General features: G+C 48.6%; 2 protein-coding genes across 2 annotated transcripts; one reads left to right on the top strand and one right to left on the bottom strand.

Annotated features, from left to right (window-relative positions):
• The first annotated feature begins 3,890 nt into the window (after nt 1–3,890).
• Nucleotides 3,891–6,819, top strand: LOC100842279 (laccase-15). Its single transcript, XM_003577247.3, has 5 exons — nt 3,891–4,009; nt 4,132–4,283; nt 4,729–4,982; nt 5,137–5,256; nt 5,539–6,819. The coding sequence occupies exons 1-5, from the start codon at nt 3,911–3,913 to the stop codon at nt 6,717–6,719; spliced, it is 1,806 nt and encodes a 601-aa protein (XP_003577295.1). The 5' UTR covers nt 3,891–3,910; the 3' UTR covers nt 6,720–6,819.
• A 7,036-nt stretch (nt 6,820–13,855) lies between these two features.
• Nucleotides 13,856–16,033, bottom strand: LOC104584915 (F-box protein At3g03040). Its single transcript, XM_010240736.3, has 2 exons — nt 14,351–16,033; nt 13,856–14,119 (listed from the first exon to the last, which is right to left on the bottom strand). Exons 1-2 carry the CDS (start codon nt 16,012–16,014, stop codon nt 14,053–14,055), a joined length of 1,731 nt encoding a protein of 576 aa, XP_010239038.1. The 5' UTR covers nt 16,015–16,033; the 3' UTR covers nt 13,856–14,052.
• Nucleotides 16,034–16,751: the final 718 nt, after the last annotated feature.

Here is a 16,751-nt window from a genome sequence, read left to right as displayed (position 1 = left end):
TAGCAGTGGGCGGAATCCGTCGGCGACGAAGGCCGGATCCCGCGGCTGGGCTCGTGGCGAGCGCAGGGGGCCAGCGGTGGCGTGCGGGCCTGAGGCGTGCAGGGAGGGCGTGGCCGGGGGGAGGCAGCAGAGAGAGAGAGAGAGCGGCGGGGAGGCAGCATAGAGAGAGCACTGGAGGAGGGATGAGAGAGGGAGAGCCAGGCCTCAAGCCTGGGAGGGAGAGAGGTTCGTGGGGAGGGAGAGAGGCAGAACAGATGAGAGAGGGAGGGAGAGATGGAGAAGTGAGAGATCGTGAGGGAGAGCCAGGCCTGGGAGGGGATCGTGTGGAGGGGAATCAGGAGGGAGGAAAATCGGGAGGGAGATGGAGGGTAGAGAGGAGGCCCACGTCTATTGTAGTCCCGACTATATGTATGTTATGGTTTACTTTGTGTGAAAATTAGATATAGGTCTTTTTTAACCATATTAATTGTACTAGATTCACAAAACACCCTATTTTTTGCATTTGGAAAATGAAAAATCATTTTTTATAATCAAACATTTGTAAACCTCTTTGGCAATATTGTTTTTCATGACAAGATACACCTTTGGGAAAAAAATTGATACATTATCATGAACTATGACGCAGAATTGGACAAACTTTGGTCATTTGGCTTAAAAAATAAAGTTCAACTATGGGAAATAACAAGTTTATACTACATAGGTCATTTTTGAAATGTTAAAATCTGATATTATTGTTCCACTATGTTAATCAAAAAAAATTAGACTTTAGCAAAAAGAATCACATTTTTTTGATTTTTTATGAATTAGTTATGATTTTTTCAATCTTCAAATGTCTCCGGGGGTCATCAGTGGCGGGCCTAGATTTAAAGCCTGCCATTGACGTGTGTTTTTGTGAATTTTGTTATTTTTCACATAAAACCATTAGTGACGGGCCTCCCGCGCCCGTTACTGATGAGTGGTCATCAGTGACGGGCCCTGCGTGCCCGTTAGTGATGAGGTGTCATGAGTGATGGGCGTGGTACGCCCGTCACTGATGAGTGTTCATCAGTCCCGTCACTGATAAGGGGTCATCAGTGCTCGCTCGTCACTAATGACCCCTTATCAGTGACGGGCATGGTAGGCCCGCCACTGATGATGGTCATCAGTGATGAGCGTGACGGGCGTGAAAAGCCCGTCATTGATGACTCGTCACATATACACTGTTTTATAGTAGTGTAGCATCCCGCGGTCCTGGCTGAAGCCGACGCGGTGGCCACATGGCATGTTTAAGCCTCGCCGAACTGTTTTTGGACTAAATTGACACAGTAGTTCCAGTTTAGGAGTTTAAGTGTGCATTTTCCGAGTTCGTGGGCTAAAGTGTTCATATTTGCCGAGTTCGTGAACTAGTGGTGTATTTTACTCATATATAATGGTTAATTCTTAGACGGCCGTCATCAAAAGCTAGCTAGCTTCCGGAAAGAATAATATGGTCTATCATATCCGTATTGACTCCAACTCCGGCATATAGGGCAAGAGATATCATGTGGGAAAAAAAATAAGGCGTCGTATTTTATGAAACTGGCATCTTTGTGTACCATGCATCCCGTGAATCACGGCCAGCCAATTCTAATCGTGCGTGCATATTTGCTTTTAGAAAATTATGCAATTAAGCGCCCGCTTCCAGCCCTCTAATTTTACAAATGACCCTAAACACTTTTGGCAGGAGTCAATCCATGTCCAATCTTGCAAAAAGCCTGTTGGTTCCCTCGGTGCTCGCCATCGCCGTCGTGCCCAGCCGGCGCTCCCGTCGTCCCAGAGCGGTTTGCTGCACCCTATCCAGATCTATGGCGAGCCCCGCGCCCGTTCGCCTTCTCGCTGGGGCCTGGTGCCAGGGGCGGAGCTAGTGTAGAACCATTGGTGTCAAATGACACCAATGGATTTTTACCATCCTTCATTAAAAATGACAAATACCTTTGTAAATATACAATGTCACCATTATGCTTGAAAGAATGACACCAACCATGATAAAATGACACCAATGATGGTTATTTCTAGCTTCGCCCCTGCCTGGTGCCAAGCCGCTGCCGGCCGAAACGTTCCTGACACTTAGACTTGCACAAACGTCCGAACTGTACTTGAACAGAGAAACACATTAGACTACCGGCATGAAAACATCATGTATTATGTAAGGAACACCTCAATTGCCAATAAGAACAAGGCAATAAGAATTTGTTTCTATTTGAAATTTCCATTCAGAACGACTTACGGTCACTTGTCTCTGAAAATCAATCCACCAAGGATTTACATACACATTCTAATCTTTGATGCTGGACACGCACACCCCAGAAACAGTATTGCAGTCTATAAGCTCACAAGCCACGTTTGTCAGGAGGTCATTCTGGTAGTACAAAGCAAATTGGTGTGGTTGCCGTTGCTCTGCAGCGACCTCGGGTATACTTCCTGCCCACGCTGAGTCTGTAGCACCAGCGTCGTCAGGTCGAGGGGCACCCACTGGAGGAGTCTGGTTGTGCAAGTCGAAGTGGCAGGTGCGTTGCCTTGGCGTCAGGCCCAACGAGATGGCGGACGGGCGCGGGGCAGTCCAAAGAACTGTATAGGGCGCGGCGGATCACTCCGGGGCAATCCCGATGGCGAGCGCGAGGCGACGGCGACGGAGGCGGTGAGCGCCGTCGAGAGAAAAGACGATTGATTCTGGCCAGAAGTGTTTAGTGGTGTTTGCAAAATTAGAGGGCCAAAAGCGGGCGCTTGATTGCAAAAATTTTTATAAGCAAACATACACGCACGATTAAGATTGGCTGGCTCAGATGCATCGGATGCATGGATACAGAGAGATGCCGGATTCATAAGATACGTTGCCAAAAAATAATATGTCCGTCCTATACATATCCGGTTTTTTCTTAATGGAAACCTTCTGAATAATTTCAGAAGGTTGGTTAAGGTGGCCGGATTGGACCGAGCCGGAGCATTCGTAGTGTGGTTATTTCTGGCTCGCATGCACATGTCACCGTGACCGACACCAATTAACGGCAGGACGTCCAAATATTCATGTCATCCAGCCGGCCGACCGGCCAACTAAACGAACGCGGTGCCCATCACCTTTCATGGCATGCAGGCCGGTTATATATAATCTCCTGAGTGAAAATTATTAATTTTTGTTAGTATAGTATATCGATGCCAGGAATCACGTGTGTCGGTCGCTCAGTCTAGTTGCTAAATTACAATACATGCAGGTTATCTCTTCAATAAAAAATTGTACAGTACGTATATCGATCCCAAGCCACGTGTCAGTCATGCATTCTACTACTCTTGACGGTCATATCCCAATCATTTCATCGAATGTTTTTTTAGCTTTTCATATAGACAAGAAACCCCGTAACGCAGATATAAACATGCTGCATAGAAGAAAGTTACTTTGTTGATTCCAAACGAACAGCCCACCACAACTGCACCCCACAGGCTACTCATCAGCTATGAAACTTCAGATTTGATGTCCTATGTGTCACATTTAAATGGTACAGCGAAAGCGCTTTCATCCATGTACTCTTTAATTTAGTAGGCGATGTGTGAGTGTGGTGGTGTGCGTACGTATGTGTGCGTCTACAATTAATGTATTAATGTCGGTGTTTTTTTTAAAAAATAGCACATGTACGAAGGTTCATTTTATAATTCTTCCCAGGCGAGAAATACAGACGATTTTATTTTATTTTTTGCGGATATATTCAGAAGCAATTGATTACTGAGTCTTGGTTGGCCGGTGACGCGCCAACTACGACTACTCTGTCCCGAAGCATTTATTTTAATTACTGGAGTACTACACATTACTATTGTGTGAGAGCAAAGTTATTTATCAATTCGCCGTCCTTAAGATAACATATTTGCCAAGCATCGTCGAGAAGCTAGCTATAGCTCCCCCATGGCAGCTATGGCGCTCTCCATCGCCACTTTGGCAGTCTTCTTCTTCCTCGCCATGCTCTCCGGCGGTGACGCAGCGGTAGTCGAGCACACATTCGTCGTACGAAACTTCTAAACTTCTCCCCCTCTTGTGGGTTTTGTACGTACGTTGGAAATTCTATCTATCTACACATGATTTGACCGAGATGTTTGCTTTGCATGTATGGTCGAACACTTACACAGGTGAGCCAGGTGAGGATGAACCAAGCGTGCAAGGATACGCTGGTTACGGTGGTCAATGGACAGGTCCCCGGCCCGGCAATCGAGGTGACAGAAGGTGACTCCGTGGTTGTTCATGTCGTAAATCAGTCGCCACATGGACTAACAATCCATTGGTAAGTTATAGTTTGTATCCAACCGTTTGCTGTTCTGTTATTTCTTGCTTGTTATTTTCTTTTCAAAGCTTTCGCCTATTAAACGTACATCACAATACTTTTCACAACTTAATTAAGATTAAGATGGTACAACTACAGGGGGATGCCTAATTTACCGATGTCACCCCCGCGGTTTGATTTTGACCTGGAGAAAGAGGGGGTGCGTTGTCGTCGCCGTCGCCTCCTCAACGGCCGACCAATAGTCATTGGTTGACGAAATACTCGTGTTTAATCCTTAATAATTAACCTTTGTGTTTGTCAATAGATTCACAATACGTTCAAAATTATTGCCAGGTTTTTTCATGCCAATGATTTTCAAATAAAATTTGATGTCTCATTTATTTGTTACAGTTTCATTAATTTAACTGCTTGTCAATTTCTAACACTTTATAGTATTGGTGTGCAGGCATGGGGTGAAGCAACGGTTAAACTGCTGGGCAGATGGAGTAGGGATGGTAACACAGTGCCCGATCCAACCAGGCAGAAATTTCACTTACCGGTTCAATGTCGTCGGGCAGGAGGGCACGCTGTGGTGGCACGCCCATGTTGCGTTCCTCCGGGCAACTGTCCATGGCGCTCTCATAATCCGGCCGAGATCCAGAGAAGTCGGCAAATTGTACCCATTCCCCAAGCCCCACAAGGAGATCCCCATTTTTATAGGTTTGGTCCTTTTGCACTTAATTTGCAAGTTTGCTTGAGGACCACGACAGTGGAGTAGAGTTCTAGGTTTTCTAAGTGAGGAGTACTGTTTGACATGCATGCAACCATGCATAAATTTCTTGAGTTTTTTAGAACATGAATTTGTTGATTGTAGGTGAGTGGTGGGAGATGGACCTTATTGAGGTGGACAGGAAGATGACCCATGGTTTCTTGTTTCAGTTTCCCATTAATTCTACGATCAACGGAAAACTGGGAGATCTCTATAATTGCCCTGGTAATTACTACCATTGTTGCTGAAATGAAATAGTATAAGGATATTGTAAATAATTAATTTCGGTCTACTTGGTCCGTGGTCCACTGATGTTCCAAAAAAAAACAACCTACAATATAATCTGAACATTCGATATTGTTTTCTTATACAAAATCATTCGACATTATGCCCTTGGTCCGTGCATCCACTGATGCACAACCGCCAATTATTTTAATGTGAACTCTGTGCATGATTCTCCTAAAAATGTTACATTAACAAGGCATTTTTGCGAATTCGATTGTGAAGGTACCTTGGTAGACAATTCCGTTATGGAGGTGGAGGAAGGCAAGACATATCTGTTGCGGATAGTGAACGCTGCGCTTCTTTCGGAGTACTACCTCAAGATCGCTAGCCACAGGTTCACGGTGGTTGCCGCCGACGCGAACTATGTCAAGCCATACACCACCGATATCATCGCAATTGCGCCTGGGGAGTCGGTGGATGCACTTGTTGTCGCCGATGCGCCTCCCGGCAAGTACTACATGGTGGCCTTGGCAAACCAACAACCACCACCTGACACACAGATTCCGTTGCTTGGCTCACGAAGGGTGGTGCAGTATCGGGTAAAATCAAGCAAAGAAGGAGATCCACCTGGCGGTTCTTTAGTAATGGCACCAAAAATGCCTGACCAGCATGACACAATCACAACCTTCTACTTCCATGGCAACATAACCAGCGCCTTTCCTCACCCGCCGGTTCCGGTGGACGTCGACGAGCACATGTTCATAAGCCTTGGCCTAGGCTCCGTCTGCAGAGGAGGTCGTGTGTCATCACCATCATCACCCTGCAGAGGGTTTGAATTAAATGAATCGATCTTGGTGGCCACCATGAACAACATATCATTTGAGCTCCCTACGATAGTGCCATTACTTGAAGCACACTATCACAACAACATGAGCAATGCAGGCATGGTGCACAAATTACCTGACAGGCCACCTATCATGTACAACTTCACTGACCAAGCGATGATCCAATATGGCAGTGAGGAGGCGGCATTGGAGTCAACGTCAAAGGCGACGACTGTTAGGAGGTTTCGGTTCAACACAACAGTGGAGATCGTGTTCCAAAGCACAACTTTACTGCAAAGTGACTCCAACCCAATGCACCTCCATGGGCATGACATCTTCGTCCTCGCACAAGGCTTCGGCAACTACAATGCTCAGAGGGACACAGGGAAGTACAACTTGGTGGATCCCCCGGTGAGGAACACCGTCCTTGTTCCGGCGATGGGGTGGGCGGTCATCCGGTTTGTCACAAACAACCCGGGGGTGTGGTTCCTGCACTGTCATTACGGATTCCACATGTCGATGGGCATGGCGGTGGTGTTCGAGGTGGATGACGGACCAACATTGGGTGCGACGCTTCCTCCACCTCCAACAGATCTTCCGAGATGTGAGCATCATATGAGCAGCGTGGCGTATGAATAATTAATTAAGAACACGGTGCATGGATCCGGACGCGTGTCTGAGAATGTTTATGTTAGTTGTGCCGTGGCGAATGAATAAAACACTAGTGCTTCTGTACTTTCCAGGGAAAAAAATCTGCACGATTATTACAGCAACCCAGCTTCTCGATAGATATGCTTCAATGAAGCTCTCAATGTTAGCCAAAGCCACCATATGTTCATGTTTGCCTGCGTCGAGCGCACCTTGTAACCAAAATCTACATTGTAGATTTTTTTCGTTCCTGTTATGTTTTCAGCCCGTGCAGTAGTATGCCTCCATTAATTTAATTGTTGCTCTTCGTTCCGGAGGCGTGTTGGGCACTGGGACTACAGTGCAGGTATCGACTGCTGCATGGTTATTTTTAGAGTAAATTTCACAAGACCATATTTTTTGTGACAGTGATGTCGATGAACCACAGTTAACGGAAAACCGTTCACAAAACCACACATTTTGAGTCAAAATGTCTCGATCAGCCTGAAAGTGACTGGTTTGGCGGTTTTGCTTGATTTCTTACACGTGGGGCCACCTGTTGTATGCCACATCGACCCCAACCTGACCTGGCCCGTTAGCCCATGATTAAAGCCTCAGCCCCCTTCTCATTCCCGCAAGTTTTCGGGACCGGCGTGGCGTCTGACAGGTGGGCCCCACCGGTAAAAAATCAAGTGAAACCATCCGGTTTCGGGTTGACTGAGAAGAATGTGGTTCTGCGAAAGGTTTTTCGTTAACCGTGGTTCAGCGACACGACTAGCCAAAAATTATGGTTTTGCGAAATTTACTCTTATTTTTACTATTATATTCCGCATCCCGCAGACAGCCAAATAGTAAACATATTAATCTGGACTGCGTCGGATTTTGGCGAGACTATATGAAAATGAGATGGAAAGGTGGAGTAGAGAGACCTGCGAACATGCCATTCTAAAAGTTTTCACTCAAAAGAAATGCACATGAGATTGTTCAACAAAGTGTCAGCGCGCGAATAAACACATCTAGATTCTAATGCGAAATTCACATGTCAAACACGCAAGACGCCAATCATGTTAGCGGCTGCTTCTTGTACAGTGAAATACATAGAGTCCTAGAGCTGGGATTTCATATAGAATTAACTGCATGGATGCACTTTCGGCTGAAGCTCTTGCCTGTTTTCGTGGCCTTCGCGCGGTGATCCCTTTCGCGAATTGCTCCGATTGCCTGCTGTCCAAGGTTTGAACGACAAAAGCTTCAGCCGATATGCTCCTCTCCCCGGTGTTTCGCGATATTCAGGAGCTGAGCTCCCTGCTTTCGGGGCTGAGTTTTAGAAAAGATCCTAGGCTCGCAAACACGGTGGCGCATAAAATGGTTATAACCCATCGGCTTAGGTGGACAGCAAATATCACGGATATTGATTCTCAAATCCCAGGACGATCGACGACAACGAGCGACAATAATTCTCAGAACGATAATCAGGCCCGCAAATACATTCAGATCCCACTCAAACAGATAAAAGAACCAAGAAATTTAACATTCAGAATTGTTGTGGTTCATCGACCAGAACCTAAATTCAAGGTACATCGACCTGACCGTATAACAGGTAAACTCAGAGCAACAAATTCGAACTACATCGACGTGATTGGGTAACAGGTAAACTCGGAGCAACAAATTCAAGGTACATCAACCTGACTGGATAACAGGTAAACTACTATATATAGCTAGTTGACCAACTTGTGTGGCGATGCCCTTGAAAGATTTTGGCTCATTGACTGGCCTGACACCAAGGCCAATGACAACTCTCCGGAGGGCAAAAGCACTGCGCTACGGAACCTTGAAATGTCATACACAAGTGAAGAAGTAACCTCATCATTTGGTGGCATCATCTTCCTATGTTCTTCCAGGCTCTTGATCGCAGATAGAATTGCACCATAAGTTTTTTTTTTTCCGAAAAGGGGTGGAAGCCCCTGCCTTTGCATCGAAACGATGCACACAGTCATTTTTATTGCAAAAATAAAAAAAGTACGTCTTACAAGTCACCGACAAGCGATTGTGGAAACAAAAAATAAGCCACCAAAAAACATCAAACATGGTGACTAAAGTTGGAGGTGTCTAGTACACCGCTAGCCAGCCCGGTTGAAGATATCCCGAGAGACCGTCTCCATCCGGTTGCATCCAAAATACATAAGCCCCCGCAGGTGCGCAGGAAGCAGGAAAGCCCAAAGACAGATCCAGTGCGTAGCTTTGAAGATAACCTGCAAAAACTGGGGAACTCTGGATCGATTAAAAACCGCATCGTTTCTGCAAATTCTAGATAGCCCAACAGAAAGCCGAAACTCCCATCCGTATATGAACTTTAAGTTTTTTCTCTACCCCATTAACCCAGTTGCCAAAGAAATTAGTAATTGACATCAGGGGTGGAAGATTAAATGTAATAAAAATGATGCGCCAAATAATACGGGCAAGAGGACAGGAGAAAAAAAGATGTTGAATGCTTTCATTAATTTTATGTTGAATTGCACCATAAGTGTCACAGAGCAACTCATTGAATGAATCTATCTGAAAATTCCCAACGATAACCCTTTTTGGGACAACATACTTTGAACCATCAAGAACTTGTAAATAATTGTTATGCAAATACTCCCTCCGTTTGGATTTATAAGGCCGACACGGAATTTTATGCCAAACTTCGGTATTTACAATTATTCTTCTGTGCTATATTATTTTTAAATATTTTGAACTTTTCTGATTTTATTTATTCATGCATACAAAACATTTAGCGGCCAAAGCAAGTTGGTGATCGCCACCGTTGGGGTCTTGCCTTTGGATCCATACGTTCCTCACGACCCGAGAGACACGGTTTTCAATTTCAGTTCCAAAATATTTTGGCCACGATTAGGACCACTAGAATCCAGTGAAATTTAATTATTTTGGTGTCCTCTGCAGCGAGCCATGGATCCTCGACGCCGCCCACCGATGCGGGAAGCCTGCACTTTGCTTCCCGTCCGTGTCGCGGTACACAATCGCGTTCTCGTTGTCGCTCTATGTGGAAGGTGAAGGTTACAACCGTACCTAGTGTCGGCGACGACGGCGAGTACATCCTTAGTGCACGCTCGTAAATAATTAAATACCAAAAATGAATAATCGCGAATCATCTCAAAACTTAAGTATGAGCGAAATTTAGTAAACCAAATCGAAACAGGTGATGGAATAATTTAAATAAATCATGGGAAAAGATATATAATTTTTCACCGAAATAAAAGTGTTTACCAAATGAAGAATAAATAGAGATAGTAGTAAAACAAAATTAACTAGGAAAGCAATTAATTTGGCAAAACTAATTAAAAGTGCTAGTGTAAAAGTTCAACATTAGCTGAAAACTCTATATAAAAGACGAAAATACTCCCTCCGCAACAAAACAAGTGTATACATACGTATCTATCTAAACAAAATTGCGCACTTATTTTTAAGACGAGATAGTAACAATAAAACAGAAAACGTGTATTAGCAAAACACAAAAGTAATCAAACACTAGAAAACAATAAGTACTGCAGTGTAGGCATCATTACGTATTTTCCTTAAAAAAATTTATCACCGACTTACTTTACGTTCATTCGTATCAAAAAGTATTTTCTATGGAAAGTTATAACGGCCAATGTTTCTAGAACTGGGTTTCCAGTTACCTCGGAGACGGCGGGACACCGTAGAAACGGTGATATGCAATATATTCTCTTGCTAGACATTTAAATTTATAAACTGCAAGGCACCAGCGGTAACCAAAACTCTTTTTTTTTTAGCTGCGGTAACCAATACTCCGATCACACACTAGCTGGTTCGTCCGGTTCTTGCGCTTTCCAAGCCAAACGTCGGTAATTTTTTTCGTCGATCGAGCCACATAGTCAGCCATTGGGCCATGATGGCCCATGGTCCATGGACTAGCCGCCTAGGGCAGTTTCGCGACGTGCCACTCCAAGTCCAAGATGGCCGCCGCCGCCGGAAGAGGGCGCGAGCGCGACGACCGGATCAGCAAGCTCGGCGACGGCGTGCTGGGCCACATCCTCTCCTTCCTCCCGTCCTCCAAGGAATCCGCTCGCGCCGCCGCGCTCTCCACCCGGTGGCGTGACGTCTATGCCGGCGTCCACACCGTCTGCCTCGAGCAGCCGGACCGCCGTCCACGCCACAGCCCCATCCTCGACTGGGACAACCGCAGCCGCCTCGACGACTCTGACAACGATCATGCGCGCTTCGGCGCCGCCGTCACCGCCGCGCTCCTCGCCCGCGGCTGCCGCCTCGGCTCCGGCTCCGACGCCACGCCGCTGCGCGCGCTCCGCGTCGTCGGGGACAGCTGCGGCCCGTGCGACTCCTCCTTGCTGGATCTCTGGATCTCCCACGCGCTGAAGCAGGCCGCGCCGCGGCTCGAGCTCCACATCCGCTTCCGCTACCTCCCCTAGTGCCCTCCGGACGACGGCAGCGGCGGCGGCGGCGGCTCAATTGGCCTGGAGGAAGCTGACATTCCCGCCGTTGACGAAGGGGTCGACGCCGACATCGCCTGCACCAACGGCGATGTCGACGACCACGACTACGTCGTCTCCACCGACGGCGAGACAGATCCACATGAAACAACAATGCGCCGGCGAGTGCCTTGGCCGCCGATGTACACCGTCCCGAGGGCGCTCTTCTCCTGCGCGGCGCTGCGGACGCTCCGCATCGGGCCCTGCAGGCTCTCGCCGCCGGCCGCCATCAGCCTGCCGTGCCTCGAGACGCTGCTCCTCGCGGGAGTCTACGACGAGGGGGGCGAGGTGCAGAGGCTCGTCTCCGCCTGCCCGCGCCTCGCCGACCTCACGCTCAAGGCCTGCCACAGGGTCACCGCGCTCCGGACCACACGCCTCCGCAGGCTCGCTCTCCTCTGCTGCCCCAACCTGGCCACCGTTGCGGTTGACGCTTGCGAACTTCGCGCCTTCGAGTACCGTGGCGCTGTTCCTCCCGATGCCTCGTTACTGACGACCACGATTGGCACCGGCGGCGGCGGTTCGTGGCAGCTGGCGTCGATCGCGTCCTGCAAGATCAACATCTACCGTGAGGAGGACGTGTCGGAGGCGGAGCTCACCAAGCTCAGGGAGTTCCTCGGCCTCTTCGCGGCGGCCACGGAGTGCCTCCACCTGCGGTCCTTCCGCGTAGGCTCCGGCATAGACAGGGCCGCGTTTGCAAACCTCCTGGAATTCTCGACCCTCCTCCGCCTCGAGCTCCGGGGCTGCCTGCCGCGTGACGACACCCCGTACGTCGTCGTCGCCGCCATGGCCCGAATCCTCCAGCGCGCACCGAACCTGGAGGCAATCACGGTCATCTTCGATATGGGGCCGCACGCCAACTTGTTGTCGCGGCTCGACCACTGTCATGGGAGAGCCGACGAGCTGGGGGAGTTCTTTGACGACACCCACCTCCTCGGGTACAACCGGCACGATGTACTCTACGCGCCGAGCGCCGCCATGGCAACAACCCCTGTCCCATGCAGGGTGAGGGAGATCAACCTGGTGCATTACCAGGGTGGCTGGGCGCAGAGGTCGCTGGCCAAGTTCCTGCTCTGCAATGCTCCTGTGATCCAGGAACTGTACTGTGGATTGGCGAGGGGGCCATTGTGGATCCAGACTGAACTGATGCGGGAGATGCAAGGCTGGGTGATGAACGACATGGCTAGCACCCAGTTCCATTAGTTGATGCATTATGCAATCAAGCGGGCGAAGGTGATTCATAGTATGATCCAAATTGTGATATCAATGAGCGTGCAATTGGAACAATAGCCGCGCCTGTATAGGATTTGATAAAAAGAAAAAATTAGTTCTGTGGCAATGCTGATGTCTCTTTGTTTAAACTTTATAGGTCATATCTGTGCGTTTCTTCAGGTTTGATACCTGGACACCTCTTTCATGTTTAGTCTGGTCCAGGTACAAAAAGTGCTAAATAGCACTTTCTGCCAAAACCGTTAGATGCTTCTAATTATTTTGCTGCAATCAAAATTTAACCAGAAAACGAAAGCAAACTACACACATTTTCAATTTAAACAGCGAGTGCTGTTTAGGTTCAGTCAAACATATCTCAGGAGTCGATATTAGCTGATTATACTACTCTCTTGTACATAAACAATGATAGTATTATTTGTCTTCTGTGTGTTCTGACCATCTGTAATGACCGTCCCCATCTGCAGGTGCAGTAAGCATCCATGTCTCCTTGCTGACTATAGACACCACCTTCTATATCTGGAGGAAGTTCATCTTCCGGACTCACTGGATGATGAAATACATTTGATTCCACTGCTGGACAAAATGGTTGCAAAACTACAGAATTGGAAAGGAAGCTCATCACCAGAGCTGGGTGTCTCGTGCTAATCAACTCTGTTCTCACTGGTCACTACTACAGCCACTTACTATTTGACGATATTTCCTGCTGATGATTGTACAATTAGAAGATGGACATGATGAGGAGGAACTTTTTGTGGACTGGTTGGATGCCCCTTCACGAAGGAGACCTGGCATTCTCACTGTATCTGGCATTTGATTCTACCTTGGTGCTCATAGCCTGTACTAGGTTGTTTCTCTACTCCTAATTGAAAAGGCAGTGCAACTGCCGGGTTCGTCAATTTTATTTTTGTAAATATCATAGGCAAAACTCTGTTATATATATAGCTAGAAAATCCAGTCTGACTACTACGATGTCGATGAGTACGAGAATGCAATATTTTTCTTAACCTAAACTCCCCGGCAATCGGTGATGCCAATTGCTTGCTCTGGCAATTTCTATGGTGCTACTGTTTTGTTTACTCTGGCAATGTCTCTGCCCAGGCCATTCTGATCCCGGGACACAAAGGTTTACGTGGTAGTTCAGGTTGATGATCTTGAGAAGACACCAGCTACATTTTGAAGTTCAGGCAGTGAAAAATACTGTTTCCTGCCCTTTTAAAATCTTTTTGTTTTCAACTGGCATGCCTTCCTATCTTATTCGTGAAGTTGAAGTGATCATTGATCATTAGTATGAAGTGTGAATTATGAGTTACTGTGTGCAACTGCCTCCAGGACAGTATCTTCAGTTCATAGGTTTAAATGTACAAGACTTAAAGAAACTACCCGGAGTCTGAACTTTGAAGTGCAGTCTAAGATCACTGGAAAAATCAAGAACTAAACACAGGAATCTTCAATTCGAGGTCATTGAACATCACAATGAACTCACAAACATACACAATAATCATCGCACTTAGTTGCATGGATGCCCTCTCTGCTACAGAGCTCAAATACAAAGATAGGAGGTTGTTTATGTGCATATCCTCTTGCCCTTCGACAAGACATCCTGTTGGTTCAAATCAGTTGGATTGCATGAAGATAGTCCAAACCATGTTGGATGGTGGCCGTTCTCTCGGACCAGCAAACCTGGTAGGTAGCCCATACTTCAGTTAGCAATTCGATCCAGATTTTGGCTAGATGAAGCATCAGATTATTGTGCAAATCAGTGGACGATATAAGTATTCTTGCAAACTGATAAAGTCCATGTTTGAGTTCACTAAAAAGAAAGAAAGTGTTGTAATGAAAAATCGCTGGTAGAGATAGAAACGCTTTACTGCAGATAAAAGACTTAAGTTCCTCATGTTCATCTTATTTCACCTTTCAAGAGGTAAGATTCTAAAGCTTCTCGTACCACCCGGTGAGTCAGACCTTGCTCTTTGGGATGAACTAGCAATCCACATCTCAACCTTGTGAATCATGTGCTCATGCATCTTGGCGTTCCCATCATCGATGCGCATCTCTTCCAGAAGGACCGCATTTTGGGCAAAGAACTTGATCAGCTTGGCTCCGAAGCAGTCTGAATTCTCCATCCGTGATCGCAAGCCCACACACCTCAAGCTGCTCTGCAAGCAGCTGAATTGACGCCCTCCGCTCAGGGCAGGGAGATCAGAAACCTCATCACAGTTGACATCATTATCGTGTTCTCTCTCGATGGAGACCGCGGGCTGTGATCTGTGGTGTTGGAAACGATCGAGAGATTTGTTGAAATCATCTCGAAGTTCACTCAACAATGATGAACGGGGACATTCAGATATACCGGGGAAATAATCCCTTCGCTCCACGGTCAGCCTGATCCGGAGCTCACGGACGGCAGGGCAGCATCGGAGCAGGTTCGCGATCGCCGCCGCAGCGGTCTTGCCTTTAGGCCTGTGCGCTCCTTCCAGCTCGAGGTGCTCCAGGCCACCGAAGCGGCAGAGGAGCTTGGCACGCTCTGCGGCGCCGACCACAGCGATGTCCTCGAGCCACTTCACTTTGAGCTTCAGCTGCTTGACATTGCCCAGGCTCTGAACAGATCGCCAGAAGACCTCGCGGTCTCGGGCCTCTTGGAATGGATCGTGGTAGGAGAAGGGGCGCTCAGAGATCAAGTGCAGGTCTGCACGTGCCAAGCAGGGCCGCGGTTGAGGACTCAGGGAGAACCGCCGGAGAGTGCCCTTGTACCTGAACCGCCGCAGCCTGGGCGCGTCGAACTCCAGCTCCCGGTCCGGCCGCGGCCAGCGACAGTTCTCCAGCGTGAGCGTCGTGGCGGACGGGCAGCGCAGGCGGAGCGGCGGGCCTGCTCCTTCTTCTTCTTCGTCATCGTCGTCCCAATCTTCAATTCCAGTGGCGGGGACGAGATCGACGGCCTCGAGGCGAACCGCGGCGAGCGCCGGCGCGGCGTCGATGACGCGCTGGAGCTGGTCCAGCGGCACGGCGCAGAGCAGGAGACGCAACGACACCAGGCGCGGGAACGCGACGCCGGGCGGCGGCGGCGGCGTGAGGCCGCTGCAATTGGTGAGGTCCAGGACGCGGAGGGTCTCCGACGGGAGGGAGGCGAGGCTGAGAGCGAAGATGCGTTGCGCGGACCCGGCATCGTCTTGGCGGCAGAGGCTGTCCACGGCGGTGACACTGAGCTCCTCGACGCGGCGCAAGGCCGGGTGGCAGAGGACTCTGGCTACCAGGCCGATGTGGTCCTCCGAAGAGTGGAAGCCGCCGCCCAGGAACCGGCAGAACGGATAGGCGTCGCCGGTGGCGTGGATGGTGAGCCTCGCGACGGGCTCGTCGGCGGAGTTGAGGGCCGCCTTCGCGGCGGAGACGAAAGAGCCGACATAGAGGAAGCGGTCGTCGCAATGTGCGCGCGCCTCGAGGTTGAGGGCGCCCGAGGAGCGCCAGAGAGAGCGCCACCGCCTGGAGAGCGCGCTGGTGGATGCGGCCTCCTTTGCGGGGGCGAAGTGGAGCACGCGGCGGAGAAGGTCATCGGGGAGGTCGGCGAGGCGGTCCACCATCCTCGGCGGCGGCGGAAAGGGATTCTGACTTTCTGAGTCGATTTTTAGTTCGTGAGTCTGATGAAGTCAGGCGATGGCTAAGCGAAACGGGCTGGGGCACTGGGCCTTGATTTCTGAACGAGGGCCGCTTCGCTCTGGGCCATACCTCAAAGCCACATTCTCGTGGGCTTCCTCCTCTATGACACAAGTTCTGGTGTTTTCTTGATAGGTAAGAAATAAAAAAATCTCAGTTAAATTACAAATTAAAGATTCGTAGTTCATTCCCATTTCCCACATATTCCCCTAAATTTGACGTGTGAGATTGTTTGAATTCATTGCGGAGCATAGGAAAGTGGGATGAACTATGTATATCTGGAAGTACTTAAATAAGATATTCAATCACTCCTCCAATGCAGTTTGTCTACTTCTCTGTGATTTTTAGAATGAGCTCAAATGTCTAGTAAAGGATCTTTGAATCTACGAAATTGACAAAACGAACAAAAACATAATTATAACACAACCTTTGAACCTAACGAAGTTCCATATGCGGTTTGTTTTTTTAATAACACAGACGAAAAAGTCATTATTTTGTGATATTGGTGATCTCCCAAATCGCCCTCCCGACCCCCGCGTCGCTCTCCTCTGGCGACACGGGGGAAACCCTAGCCGCCGCCGGCCTAGGGGCCTCCTCCCTTCCTCACCCGCGCCGCCCCCGCCGGAGAGGGTGCCGGCGAAGCCGCGCACGCCCAGGGAAGGCG

Source organism: Brachypodium distachyon, chromosome 4, assembly GCF_000005505.3.
Source record: "Brachypodium distachyon strain Bd21 chromosome 4, Brachypodium_distachyon_v3.0, whole genome shotgun sequence".
Classification (NCBI taxonomy): domain Eukaryota; kingdom Viridiplantae; phylum Streptophyta; class Magnoliopsida; order Poales; family Poaceae; genus Brachypodium; species Brachypodium distachyon.
This window is presented reverse-complemented; position numbering and strand designations above follow the sequence as displayed.

Bases quoted from the DNA above. Each gene is read 5' to 3' on its own strand.
- LOC100842279 (XM_003577247.3), top strand. From the start codon at position 3,911: ATGGCAGCTATGGCGCTCTCCATCGCCACTTTGGCAGTCTTCTTCTTC. The intron at 4,010-4,131 runs GTACGAAACTTC...ACACTTACACAG, and splicing joins TAGTCGAGCACACATTCGTC to GTGAGCCAGGTGAGGATGAA. The intron at 4,983-5,136 runs GTTTGGTCCTTT...TGTTGATTGTAG, and splicing joins GGAGATCCCCATTTTTATAG to GTGAGTGGTGGGAGATGGAC.
- LOC104584915 (XM_010240736.3), bottom strand. From the start codon at position 16,014: ATGGTGGACCGCCTCGCCGACCTCCCCGATGACCTTCTCCGCCGCGTG. The intron at 14,120-14,350 runs GTGAAATAAGAT...GCTACCTACCAG, and splicing joins AGAATCTTACCTCTTGAAAG to GTTTGCTGGTCCGAGAGAAC.